Raw genomic sequence first — 13750 nt, 5'->3', positions numbered from 1 at the left:
TACTACTATAGAATGTGCTATACTATAGTACTATAGAATGTGCTATACTATAGTACTATATAATGTGCTATACTATAGAATGTGCTATACTATAGAACTATAGAACGTGCTATACTATAGTACGTGCTATACTATAGTACTATAGAACGTACTATACTATAGTACGTGCTATCCTATACTATAGTACGTGCTATACTATACTACTATATAATGTGCTATACTATAGAATGTGCTATACTATAGTACTATAGAATGTGCTATACTATAGTACTATAGAATGTGCTATAATATAGTACTATAGAATGTGCTATACTATAGTACTGTAGTACGTGCTATACTATAGTACGTGCTATACTATAGTACTATAGAACGTGCTATACTATACTATAGTATGTGCTATACTATACTATAGTACGTGCTATACTATACTATAGTACGTGCTATACTATACTATAGTGTGTGCTATACTATACTACTATAGAATGTGCTATACTATAGAATGTGCTATACTATAGTACTATAGAATGTGCTATACTATAGTACTATAGAATGTGCTATACTATAGTACTATAGAATGTGCTATACTATAGTACTATAGAATGTGCTACACTATACTATAGTACTATAGAATGTGCTATACTATAGAATGTGCTATACTATAGTACTATAGAATGTGCTATACTATACTACTATAGAATGTGCTATACTATAGAATGTGCTATACTATAGTACTATAGAATGTGCTATACTATAGTACAATAGAATGTGCTATACTATAGTACTATAGAATGTGCTACACTATACTATAGTACTATAGAATGTGCTATACTATAGAATGTGCTATACTATATTACTATAGAATGTGCTATACTATAGTACTATAGAATGTGCTATACTATAGTACTATAGAATGTGCTATACTATAGTACTATAGAATGTGCTATACTATAGTACTATAGAATGTGCTATACTATAGTACTATAGAATGTGCTATACTATAGTACTATAGAATGTGCTATACTATAGTACTATAGAATGTGCTATCCTATAGTACTATAGAATGTGCTATACTATAGTACTATAGAATGTGCTATACTATACTATAGTACTATAGAATGTGCTATACTATAGAATGTGCTATACTATATTACTATAGAATGTGCTATACTATAGTACTATAGAATGTGCTATACTATAGTACTATAGAATGTGCTACACTATAGTACTATAGAATGTGCAGGCTACCTTTTGATTACAACATGAAAGAACACATTCATAACATTCGCATGGTGAGTCAACTATAATTGTCATAGTCCATAGAAAATATAATGCCTGTATTAGACCTTGGTTAAAATACTTGAAAAATAATTTGAGCGTTAGCTTAAGACTGCCTGGAGTCCCAGATGGGCAGGGTTTTGCAGTTTTGGGACTTTTCTATTGGGTTATTAAGCCTGGCAAGCTCAAACAGGCACAGATAAAGCATTTCAAATGATTATGCAAATATATGAAACCCATGCAGCTCTGCTCTATATGGGCATTTCTCTCAAGTGTGGATAATCATTAGTTTACTTTAAATATTAAAAAAACAGATCTGCACAAAAATTAGAACATTTTACACTGGCATTTACAAAAATAAGAATTGTCTTGATTGCCGGCTCTCTCACCTTCTAGGCTCAAGACCTGTGAAGAAACAATGAATGTGTTATGTAATGCAACAATAGCGTACTGCCCCTCTTTTGAGATTGCATTTGTGTGTGCCAGACTGATGTCAAATACATTTGTCAAACGGCAAGCTAAATCAAGTGCACTTCAAATAATGTGTTTGACCCGGCTGTCTGGTGTTGGCCCATGTTTATCCCAAGATTCACAATGGCTGTCTAGATCACCTCTCTCTTTTCTAGTGCCAGCTCTGGCTAGTCTGATTGGTTCCCTCCATCTTTGACCCCTTCTATTCCTGAATACCAACCTTGGCCTTGATTGATGGTGCATTCAAGTGCTGCATTTTCTTTTAGGAGATGTACTGTTGCTAGTTGTCAAGGGACATGCTAGTTGTCACAATGGACATATTCTGAATATATGTACACCACCATTCAAAAGACGCGTCACAAGTCTTCAACTGGCAGCTTCATTAAATAGTACCCGCAAAACACCAGTCTCAACGTCAACAGTGAAGAGGCGACTCCGGGATTCTGGCCTTCTAGGCAGAGTTCCTCTGTCCAGTGTCTGTGTTCTTTTGCCCATCATAATCTTTTATTTTTATTGGCCAGTCTGAGATATGGCTTTTTCTTTGCAACTCTGCCTAGAAGGCCAGCATCCCAGAGTCGCCTCTTCACTGTTGACGTTGAGACTGGTGTTTTGCGGGTACTATTTAATGAAGCTGCCAGTTGAAGATTTGTGACGCGTCTTTTGAATGGTGGTGTACATATATTCAGAATATGTCCATTGTGACAACTAGCATGTCCCTTGACAACTAGCAACAGTACATCTCCTAAAAGAAAATGCAGCACTTGAATGCATGAAGCTGCCAGTTGAGGACTTGTGAGGCATCTGTTTCTCAAACTAGACACTCAAATGTACTTGTCCTCTTCCTCAGTTGTGCACGGGGGCCTCCCACTCTATTCTGGTTAGAGCCAGTTTGCGCTGTTCTATGAAGGGAGTAGTACACAGCGTTGTACCAGATCTTCAGTTTCTTGGCAATTTCTCTAATGGAATAGCCTTAATTTCTCAGATCAAGAATAGACTGACGAGTTTCAGTAGAAAGTTTTTTGTTTCTGGCCATTTTTAGCCTGTAATCCAACTCACAAATGCGGATGCTCCAGATACTCAACTAGACTAAAGAAGGTCAGTTTTATTGCTTCTTTAATCAGAACCACAGTTTTCAGCTGTGCTAACATAATTGCAAAAGGGTTTTCTAGTGATCGATTAGCCTTTTAAAATGATAAACTTGGATTAGCTAACACAACGTGCCATTGGAACACAGGAGTGATGGTTGCTGATAATGGGCCTCTGTACCCTTATGTAGATTTTCCATTAAAAATCAGCCATTTCCAGCTACAATACTCATTTACAACATTAACAATGTCTACACTATATTTCTGATCAATTTTATGTTATTTTAATGGACAAAGAATTAGCTTTACTTTAAAAAATAAGGACATTTCTAAGTGACCCCAAACTTTTGAACAAACATTTGAACGGTAGTGTATATGTAGTGTATATGTCTCATTTCCAAATCTCCTCTTGTCATTCCCTAGTCATCCTTAGCGGTTCCCTACCTCTCCTCTGCTTCCCAAATAGGTATTCCAATAGAATACAATATTTGCTTTATTGGTCCATTTGGACTGAAAAGTCCTTATTTTTTTGCTGTCACAGTACCCAGACTGCCTCTGGAGAAATTAGGGGTAAAGTGCCATGCTCAAAGGCACAAAGGCGCTAGATAGCACATGGGATATTGAAGCCAGTAACCCTCCGGCTGTTGGTTCACCTCCACCCAGTTGTCCCCCGTAAACTGAGGGATTCCTCCTCGTCACCTCTAACCTGGAGACTACTACCGGCATCAAGTAATTCCCTACCTCTCCTCTCTTTCCCACACCACCTCTGACAATCGTGTTTGGTGTTGAAGCGGTTGTGGTTGCCCTCACAACCTCCATAGACAAACGGCCGGCACTCCCCGGAGCGGGGGTGGTAGTACCACAGCAGGACATACTCCCAACATCCCCCCTCTGACATGGGCTGCAGGCAGGGGTCAGGGGTCAAGTCTAAAGCAAAAGTAGAGGTAATATAACCTGGTCACAGATCTGTTTGTGCCAAACATGACGATGACTGTAGGAGCTAGACAGCACAAACAGATCTGGGACCAGGCTAATCACAAATTTATAGGAGTTAAGTATCAGAGAATTAAGAAAAGCTTTTTGAGGCATGTTTGACAAGAGTGAACACATTCAAAAACACATAGAATTAGGAATATTATCCTCAGTGAATTAAAATCCTTTGTGTTAACCAAAGAAATAATGTTCATTGTGCTGTGATATCAAGCGCATGAGTCATTGTTAGATCTTCCATTAATTAAGTGAATAATATTTTTTTTATAGTTTTGCCTTTCAATGTGGGTTGCACATTCATTCATAAATTCTAGCACGCGCACACCAACACACTCTTATCTTTCTCATCCCGCATTGTGCCCCATACACTCCTCATTAAAGACTAATATAAGAGAGAGAGGGAGAGACAGAGAGAGAGAGAAAAATGGAGAGAGAGAGAGATGAAGAGAGAGAGAGAAAGAGAGAGGAAGAGAGAGAAAGAGAGAGGAAGAGAGAGAGAGAGAGAAAGAGAGAGGAAGAGAGAGAGAGAGGGGGGGGGGGAGAGGGGAGAGAGAGGGGGGGTAGAAATAGAGAGAGAGGGAGAGAGAAAGAGAGGGGGGGGGGAGAGAGAGGGAAACCAAAGAGAGAAAGGGGGGAGAGACAGAGAGAGAGAGAAAGACAGAGAGACAGAGAGAGAGAAAGAGAGAGAAAGAGAGAGAGAGAAAGACAGAGAGATAGGGGAGGGGGGTAGAGAGAGAGAGAAAGAGAGAGAGATATAGAAAGAGAGAGGTAGGTAGAGAGAGAGGTGGGGGTGGGGGGGAGAGGGGAGGGGGGAGAGAGGGGAGGGAGGGGGGAGGGATTGAAAGCGAGAGAGTGCAAGAAAAAAAATAATCAAAATGACAAGAGGAGAGGAAGAAGTGGGAACAAGAGGAAGAGGAAAGACGGAGAGAGAAAAGAGAGAGATGGAAAGGAAAACAAGTTCCATTCATTCACCTGAGCCTGGCCCAACTCTCGGAACCCTTCTTCTCCTGTGCCTCAGTCCCCAATCCGCTCCCCTGTTGGCTCCAGAGTCTGAAGGCCGAGAGAACTCATTAGCTTACAGACAGGCAGATTCAAACATTTATCACTAAGTGGGGCCTGCTGCGTCCCACTCCTCTAATCAACACACAGGGCCCTTGAAAAATGTAAACTCTATTGGCCCTGGTCATAAGTATTACACTATACAGGGAATGGAGGGCCATTTGGAATACAGCCGTGGTCTGCAGACTTGGTCTGTTATACTGACTCTCTATAGGTTCACACTGGAGGATGACCAGGGAGACATGGAGGAAAGGATTTATGACCAAGAAGACTAATGAAAGATAGAAATGTCTACGAATGTACGTTATCTCCAAGTCAGATGTTTGTCTGTGACTGATACATTTTGCATGTAAATTACACTGCATTTACGGGGAGATCATGGAGTTTGTATTTTATTCTTATTTAACTTTTTTTTTATCAGGAAAATCAAGTCTGGTGTAATGGAATCAATGTAATTCTCCCAAAAGTGAAAACCCCGCCCATCTGGCACACCAGGCAAGTTCAATTAAATGCTCAGAGCATTTGAAAAGATAAAATATTTTGGAACTCAGGTCATATGTATATACCTGTACGTTAAGCTAGATGTCACGATCCCGGGCGCAGGATTACACATAACAATGGTGACATTGACATTGACAGGGGCAATGTGAGCCTTTGATTATTTCCGATCTCTTTGGTTCAATGGAACCTGAAATAGGGATTCAAATGGGATGAGAAGCCCAGTAGCCTAGGGCTGGCTAGGATAATGACCCGCGATAACACTGCTTTGATTGCTTCTTTCTGCCTCTCTCTCTTTCCCTCTGTCTTTGTCCTCGTCTTTTTCTACTCACAGTAATAAAGCATTCAGAATGGAGAGTCTAGCTTCAGGGTTGGGGTCAACTCTGGAGGTTAGTAAAAAGATGGATAGGATATTAGATTGGTCTAAGCGAGGGTCTCACCTAGGGACAAGGGCAGTGTTTACATGAAGGAAAAAACAGCTTATTATTTATTAGTTCCTCAAATAGGTGGGGTATAAACAATACTTTTCTGTGGATATTTGTCTGGAATTTCGACCCGAATAAGAACCAACCCCACAGTTTAAATATAATTTTATTCAACATTCGTGACAGACAAGAGATGTTTAGGTTTTCTTCTGTGTAAAAAAGTGTGGCTTTGCTGTACAGGAATGGAAAGCAGCATGACATCGGGACCAGGGGCATATATGTGGTCAGGAGCTTGGACCGCTACACCAGATACGGCACAAACTTCTAACTTTGACTTACCGGTAAGGTTGTCATCACCTGGGGTCCCCTCCTCTTGCAAGGGGACGGGGGGAGGAGTGGTTGATCCTACCAGCTCCTTTTCAAGTATTTTCTTGTCCTCTTCCTCCTCTCCCATCTCATCCTCAGGTAGGCTGCGAGTGAGGATGGATATAGGCTCGTCCGGATCCCTCTCAAACATGCTCTCAGCATCCGGGTCCTTGGACTTCACCATAAACTTCAAGTCCATCCCTGCAACAACCACAGACAGAATAGTCAGTGTTCCCCCTACCATTGAATAAACATGAGCCTGCCTTAAAGAGGCTTTTACTGGATTCAATTGACAATTTCATAGTCAGACATTCACACCTCGCCTGGAAACTAATGGAGGAAATTTGATGATAATTTGATATGATATGTTAATGATGTTCACTACGGATAAGGCAACAATGCCTTTCTCCTCAAAGTTGTGGAGGTGTAAACTAAAGATGCGTTTGACCCTGTGGTTGTATGGCCCTCTGGGTTCTGGTGTGTGGTATGATGGTTTATGAGTCTGGTGTTTGTGAATGACTCCGGTCGGTCACGGTGTCCCCTCTCTCAACGGGCCATTCCACAGAGAGGGCACACCAGATGGCAGAACACACAGGGGTGCCATGCCGCAGCAGTGGGACTTTTAGAATGTAGAACAGACACACAGCCACACAGACCTGCATGCGCACACACAGCCAAACACAGAAACACTCACCGCACTGGTTCACAACCTCTTGGTTGACCAGCTCCTTCACCTCCTCGGCCTGAGAACAGAGAGAGCATTGTGCTGCTTAGACCCTGTCTTCAACCAAGCTGTCTGTCAATATAAATATGTCTTAGGCCAGGCAGGTGTCAAACGTGTGTATTGGAATAAGTAAGATGTATTTACAGAGAGTCCGGGTTCCCCTTTCTCTCCCTTTAGTCCCTCGTTTCCGAGCTCTCCCTGGAAAAGACACAGTGGTTATTATCACAGCAACTATTACTGTCACCCAGCCTCGTGACATTAACTCCCATTAGGTATTGATACATGAACAACAACATGTGTGTGAGTGTCATGTGTCTGGTCTATGAAGTAGCTTACACTGCTTCCTCTTTGTCCCGGACTTCCAGGTGGTCCTGTCTGACAAGGCTTCCCTCTGCCTCTCCTGCCCCTCTCTCCCTGGGACAACACAGCAAAATGGAGACCGCTCTTACTCACACAGGTGCTGCGCGTGCTAGTGAGCCCACGCACATGTGCTCTCACAGGCACATGCACAAACAGGCAGGCACACAGATAGGCACACACACAGATAGACAAACACACACAAAGATAGACACACAGAGATAAACACACACACACAGATAGACAGACACTCTCTCACATATAAATACAAACCGACAACTTCCTTCAATCTAAATTCCATTATACAAAAATGATATAGTATTATAAGAGGGACATGTACTTCACTACTACGTACTTCCCTACTACGTACTTCACTACTACGTACTTCACTACTACGTAATTCACTATTACGTACTTCCCTAATACGTACTTCCCTAATACGTACTTCACTATTACGTATTTCACTATTACGTACTTCCCTATTACGTACTTCACTATTACGTACTTCACTATTACGTACTTCACTATACGTACTTCACTATACGTATTTCACTATTACGTACTTCACTATTACGTACTTCACTATTACGTACTTCTCTAATACGTACTTCACTATTACGTACTTCCCTAAAACGTACTTCACTATACATACTTCCCAAATACGTACTTCACTATTACGTACTTCCCTATTACGTACTTCACTATTACGTACTTCTCTATTACGTACTTCACTATTACGTATTTCACTATTACGTATTTCACTATACGTACTTCCCAAATACGTACTTCACTATTACGTACTTCCCTAATACGTACTTCACTATTACGTACTTCCCTAATACGTACTTCCCTAATACGTACTTCACTATTACGTACTTCACTATTACGTACTTCCCTAATACGTACTTCACTACTACGTACTTCACTACTACGTACTTCCCTAATACGTACTTCCCTAATACGTACTTCCCTAATATGTACTTCCCTAATACGTACTTCACTATTATGTACTCTACCTACTTCCCTTCCACCTACTTCCCTTCTACCTATTTCAATACTACGTACTTCCCTACTACGTACTTTCCTACTACGCAGTTGCCTAAATAAAGCTCAACCCAATCATTAGGCTTACCTCTCTAGTTATCCTATAAATATCTAACATATCCAGATGTTTTGTGATAAAACGTCCCCTTGGAACATCATTACGTCCTTTCCATCCCTTCTCTCCTATCAACATAAAGAGGCTGCTAATTGTGGCTGAAAGGAGCCATTAGCATAGAGGTTTGGTTAGTGTTCCCGCCGCATCAGAAAATAGACCCATTTCTGTGTCTTAATTATGCTTCTATTCCTTCCTATGCATTGCTATACATAGGAATGTTGTCTACTGCCTGTCTATCTACGTATCTGACAGGCATTCTGCTAGGTGGACAATGTGCCTGATAGAATCAGGCTTGTTTTATCTAATCATCATTATGTGTGTTTTTCTTTTGTTGATTTTTGTAACTTTTGTGGAAAGTGGATATTTTAATGTGCACTCTGACTGGGTAAAACTGGGTTTTGGAGTTGGTGGGCTGTGGTTGTTATGCATGAAGGAAGGACAGGCAGACAGGCAGACTGACTGGGGCAGACTGACTGTGACAGACCAGGAGGTTTGGTCAAGACGTTTACACAGATCAGACACGGACAGAGTAGGATTAGCTCGGTTTCAAGGGTGTAAATTTAAATAATAAATAATGATTAAAAAAGAAAAGGATATGTCTCCCCTATGAGACCCTCTCCGGGATACCGTCTTCTGGGCTCCGGGTCTTGCTGTATCCTGTCGGGCACAAAAACTGAACTCCCTCCTCATACCTCTGCAACCGTCCCCAACTATACGGCAGTAGTTTCTTCCCCCACTCCCTTGTGTGCTGCCCTTCTGGCAGCTTTATGGGCCTTGCACAGCTGGTGAGCAATCAGCCCCTGATTACTCACCAACTCCCAATCAGCCCCAGTTAGTCCTGGCCGGAGAGCCCGTCGATACCTGGCACCTCCAGCAGATGGAGCCATCGCCTCGTGATGTATACTCCGTCTATCACCAGGCCTTAATGAGTCTCCCCCTGGTGGCTGACCTGCTGTACGCCCCCCCCCCCCCCCCCCCCTTAGCTCTGTACACCCCCCCCCCTTAACTCTGGGAGAGGACTGTCATCAGTGCGACGTGTCTCCCTTCTCGATAGGGCATCCGCGTTTCCATGCTTCGCCCCTGACCTGTGCACAACAGAAAAAGAGAAGCGTTGAAGGGACAAGAACCACCTGGTGACCCGATCGTTTGTGTCCCTTCCCCTGGCCATCCAGACCTTGAGAGCATGGTCCGTGACCAGGGTGAAGTGGTTACCTAACAGGTATTACTTGAGAGTTTCTAGCGCCTACTTCACCGCTAGACAATCTTTCTCAACAATTGAGATTTTTGTTGATGTACATGATGGGGTGCTCCTCCCCATCGTGTATCTGGGACAGAACGGCCACTAGTCCCGTATCACATGCATCCGTCTGGACCACCATCGGCACCTGGAAATCGGGCGTTATGAGAATCGTATGGGAGCACAGCGCTTCCTTCAGACGGCTGAACCCCGCTTCTGTCTCGTCCGTCCATTTCACTGTTTTCGGGAGTCGGGCCCTGGTTAGATCGGTGAGGGGGGAAGCTATAGCCGCAAAGTTGGGGATAAACCGGCTACAGTATCCTGCCAGTCCCAGGAAGGACTTGACCTGTGTCTTGGTGTGTGGAACGGGCCAGTCACGTACCGCGTGAACCTTCCTCTCCTGGGGCTTGATGTTCCCCCGTCCGGTCAAATACCCCAGGTACTCCACCTCCTTGAACCCTAGTTTGCATTTCTTGGGGTTTGCGGTCAACCCGGCTTGTCTGAGCGCGTCCCGCAACGCCTGGAGGCGCGTCAGGTGCTCTTCCCAACCTTGGTTGTGGATGATGATTTCATCCAGATAGGCCACTGTGTACTGCTGGTGGGGTTGAAGCACTCTGTTCATCAGTCGCTGGAATGTGAGTGGGGCTCCGTGAAGACCGAACGGGAGCACCCGGTACTGATAAAAACCATCTGGTGTCGAGAACGCCGTCTTCTCCCGGGAGGAGGCTGCCAACGGTACCTACCAATAACCTTTGGTCAGGTCAAGGGTGCTGATGTACCAGGCCTTTCCCAATCGGTTGATGAGCTCGTCCACCATCGGCATGGGGTAGGCGTCGAATAAGCTTATGTCGTTCACACCCCGGAAATCATTACAGAAGCGGAGGCTACTGTCCGGTTTGGGCACCAACACGATGGGGCTGCACCATGCACTGTGGGACTCTTCAATGACCCCCATCCTCAGCTTAGCCTCCACTTCTTGTTTCACGGCCTTCCTTCGGGCCTCCGGAATCCGATATGGCCTCTTACGTACCGTTTCCCCGGGCCGGGTACGGATGTGGTGTTCAATGAGGGTCGTGCGGCCCGGCTTCTCGGAGAACACCGCTGTGTTCCGATCGACGAGCTCCCTGAGTCCTTGCTTCTGGTCCGGTCGAGGTCCTCATTGCTCGGGACCACCACTGGTACCGTTGGCGTCTTGGGTCCCGACCATAACACGGCCAAGGCTGTCCTCTCGTGCCACTTCAACAGGTTCACGTGGTAAATCTGTTGGGGTTTCTGTCTCCCCGGTTGCCGTACGCGGTAATTGACAGGTCCCAACTTCTCGATCACCTTGTATGGCCCGTGTCATGTTGCCAGGAATTTACTTTCAGCCGTGGGGATTAAGACCAACACCTTGTCTCCCACCTGGAATTCTCTGGGCTGGGCTCCCCGATTGTAGACCTGGGCTTGGGCGCGTAGAGGAGTTTGAAAGGGGAAAACCCAGTGGAGGACTGGGGTACTTCTCGGATTGAGAACATTAGGTGGGGTAGTAGCTGGTCCCAGTTCTTCCCATCCTGCTCGATGACCTTACGCAGCATTTGTTTGAGCGTTTTATTGAAGCGCTTGATGAGCCCATCCGTCTGCGGGTGGAGGTCCTGATCTGCAGGAGAGCCCACAACCCTTTCATTAGGCGGGACATAAACTCAGTACCTTGGTCTGTTAGGATCTCGTTTGGGATGCCCACCCGGCTAAAAAGGTGGAACAGCTCCCGGGCGATTCCTTTGGATACCGCCGCCCGTAGGGGAATGGCCTCGGGATACGGGGTGGCATAATCTACTATCACCCGGTGTCCTTGTGCTGTTTTTACCAGGGGTCCCACTATGTCCATGGCAATGTGTTCAAAGGGCACCCAAATGATCGGTAGGGGGACCAATGGGTTTCGGAAGTGGGATTTCGGAGCAGTGAGTTGACACTCCGGGCAGCTGCGACAGTAGTCTTCCACGGCCCTCCTCATCCCAGCCAGTGGAACCGGGCGGCAATCCGTTCCCTAGTCTTCTCCATTCCCACGTGCGCCCCCAACAGGTGGGTGTGGGCCAGATGAAGAATGGTTCCCACGTACCGTCGGGGCAGCAACAATACCTCTCGAAGTTCCCCCTATTGGCGCGACACCTGATATGTAAAAGGTTGTTCTTGATTTGGAAATGGGGGTATCGCCAGTCACTCACCCCGGAAGTAGCTGTCCATCCACCGCTATCACTTGGGCTGCGGCGGCTTTCAAGTTCGGATCCTCCCACTGGGCCATCCTGAATTGTCCCCTCAGTTGGCCCCCAGCGGGTATCTCGACTGGCCCCTCGAAATCGAGGAGGGAGAAGCTGAGCTCCTCCTCCAGTGGTTCGCCAGGGGGGTCAGGTTCCGGCGCCTCCGGACCTGTAGATACAGATTGGTTAACCGGTTGCTTCCGGGCCGCACAGGTGATGGGTCGTCCCCGCTCTCTTCTTCGGCCGGCTCGTATCTTTTTCCTCAACTCGTGCCCCAACAGCGGACAATCCCGTCCCACTAGGAGAGGTACCGGAAACTCTGGTACTGCACCCACCATCATCTGTCAGCTCCCTTGTGGCATCACGATGTTGGTCCATACGGTTGGATACCGCTTTGTGTCACCATGAACACAGGAAATGGACATCTCCCTACCCCGTTCGGTCTCCTGGTTCAGCAGGCTCGTGGCTACGAGCGTAACCATACTTCCGAAGTCTAATAGCGCTTCCATGTCATGTCCGTCAACCTTCACCGGGACCATGGGTGCAGTTGATTCGTGGTGCGTCCAACAGGAGGTAACATAGTTCACGGCGTGACTCACCTCGCCTCCGGGGCTAGCTGATGGCATCGACTCCTCTCGAGCCGGGCAATTCCAGGCAATGTGCTCCCTGGCGCCACACTCAAAACACCTCATTTGGCCTCCATCTACCTGGGGTCGTCGGTGGCGAGTCGGCCCTACCCCAGCCGTCTCTCCACGGGTTTGCGGTCCTTTGGCCCTGCTGACTGTCGGTTCGGGGGATACAACGGTGAGGCTGTCCTTCCGTCTCCCTCGAACGGGTCGCCGACTCGTCCCGGCTCCCACTCAGCAGGGCCTGAGTGTTCTGATGCATCTCCACTGCTTCCAGCAGGCCCTCCAAGGTCTGGGGCGCGCATAGACTCGCTGCCCTCTTCATGTCGTGGGGTAGCCCCCGTAAGAAGCGATCTAGGACCATTTTGTAGAGGATGGAGAGGGTGGATACGTTGGTTAGGAGCCATGCCCTGGTGAGGCGCAGTAGGTCGCTCATCTGTGCTCGGGGGGATGCCTCAGGTACGAACCTCCAGTCGTGGAACCGTTGAGTCCGATGGGCCAGGCTGTACCCGTAGCGGCTGAGTATCTCCCGTTTGAGCACGTCGTAGTTAGCCGCCTGTTCGTCGTTCAGGTCCCAATACGCCTTTTGGGCTTTCCCAGAAAGGAACGGTGCCAGCAGACTAGTCCACGTCGGCCTTGGCCATCCTTCCCGTAGCACTGTCCGTTCAAACGTACAGAGGTATGTTTCAATGTCATCGTCTTCCGTTAGCTTGATTAAAAACTGGTTGGGATGTGATTCAGTAGACGCTCCTCCTTGCAGCTTCCTGATTTCCTCAACGAGGCGGACGTTTTGTAGTCGCTGTTCCTCCAGTGTTTGTTCCTGAACCGCCTGTTGTGCTTGTTGGGCCCGGACGAACTGAGCTATCAACTCGTCCATGCTGATGCTGTGTAAACGTCAACCCTGATCTGACCACGTTATCAGAATGCCCGCATTCTCCACCACTTGTGGCAGACCAGGGGGTTTGGTCAAGACGTTTACACAGATCAGACACGGACAGAGTAGGATTAGCTCGGTTTCAAGGGTGTTAATTTAAATAATAAATCAAAAAGAAAAGGATATGTCTCCCCTATGAGACCCTCTCCGGGATACCGTCTTCTGGGCTCCGGGTCTGGCTGTATCCTGTCGGGTACAAAAATTGAACTCCCTCCTCATACCTCTGCAACCGTCCCCAACTATACGGGAGTCCTTTCTTCCCCCACTCCCTTGTGTGCTGCCCTTCTGGCAGCTTTATGGGCCTTGCAGA

At 46.3% G+C, this 13750-nt stretch overlaps 1 protein-coding gene across 1 annotated transcript in view; it reads right to left on the bottom strand.

The window, feature by feature from the left end:
• Window positions 1-968: 968 nt before the first annotated feature.
• The window catches only part of col7a1l (collagen type VII alpha 1-like), a 121199-nt gene continuing 108417 nt past the window's right edge, over window positions 969-13750 (bottom strand). Inside the window, exons 99-105 of the mRNA XM_055912403.1 lie at window positions 7230-7307; window positions 7038-7091; window positions 6864-6912; window positions 6143-6370; window positions 4794-4871; window positions 3573-3758; window positions 969-1680 (exon numbers count right to left, since the gene is read on the bottom strand). Of these exons, the coding sequence (XP_055768378.1) occupies window positions 1661-1680; window positions 3573-3758; window positions 4794-4871; window positions 6143-6370; window positions 6864-6912; window positions 7038-7091; window positions 7230-7307 (693 nt within the window). The 3' untranslated portion in view covers window positions 969-1660. The remainder of the gene's footprint in view (window positions 1681-3572; window positions 3759-4793; window positions 4872-6142; window positions 6371-6863; window positions 6913-7037; window positions 7092-7229; window positions 7308-13750) is intronic.

This window comes from Salvelinus fontinalis, unplaced genomic scaffold, assembly GCF_029448725.1.
Source record: "Salvelinus fontinalis isolate EN_2023a unplaced genomic scaffold, ASM2944872v1 scaffold_0167, whole genome shotgun sequence".
In the NCBI taxonomy this organism is placed as follows: domain Eukaryota; kingdom Metazoa; phylum Chordata; class Actinopteri; order Salmoniformes; family Salmonidae; genus Salvelinus; species Salvelinus fontinalis.
Note: the sequence above shows the minus strand (reverse complement) of the source record. Positions and strands in the feature narration are given on the sequence as shown.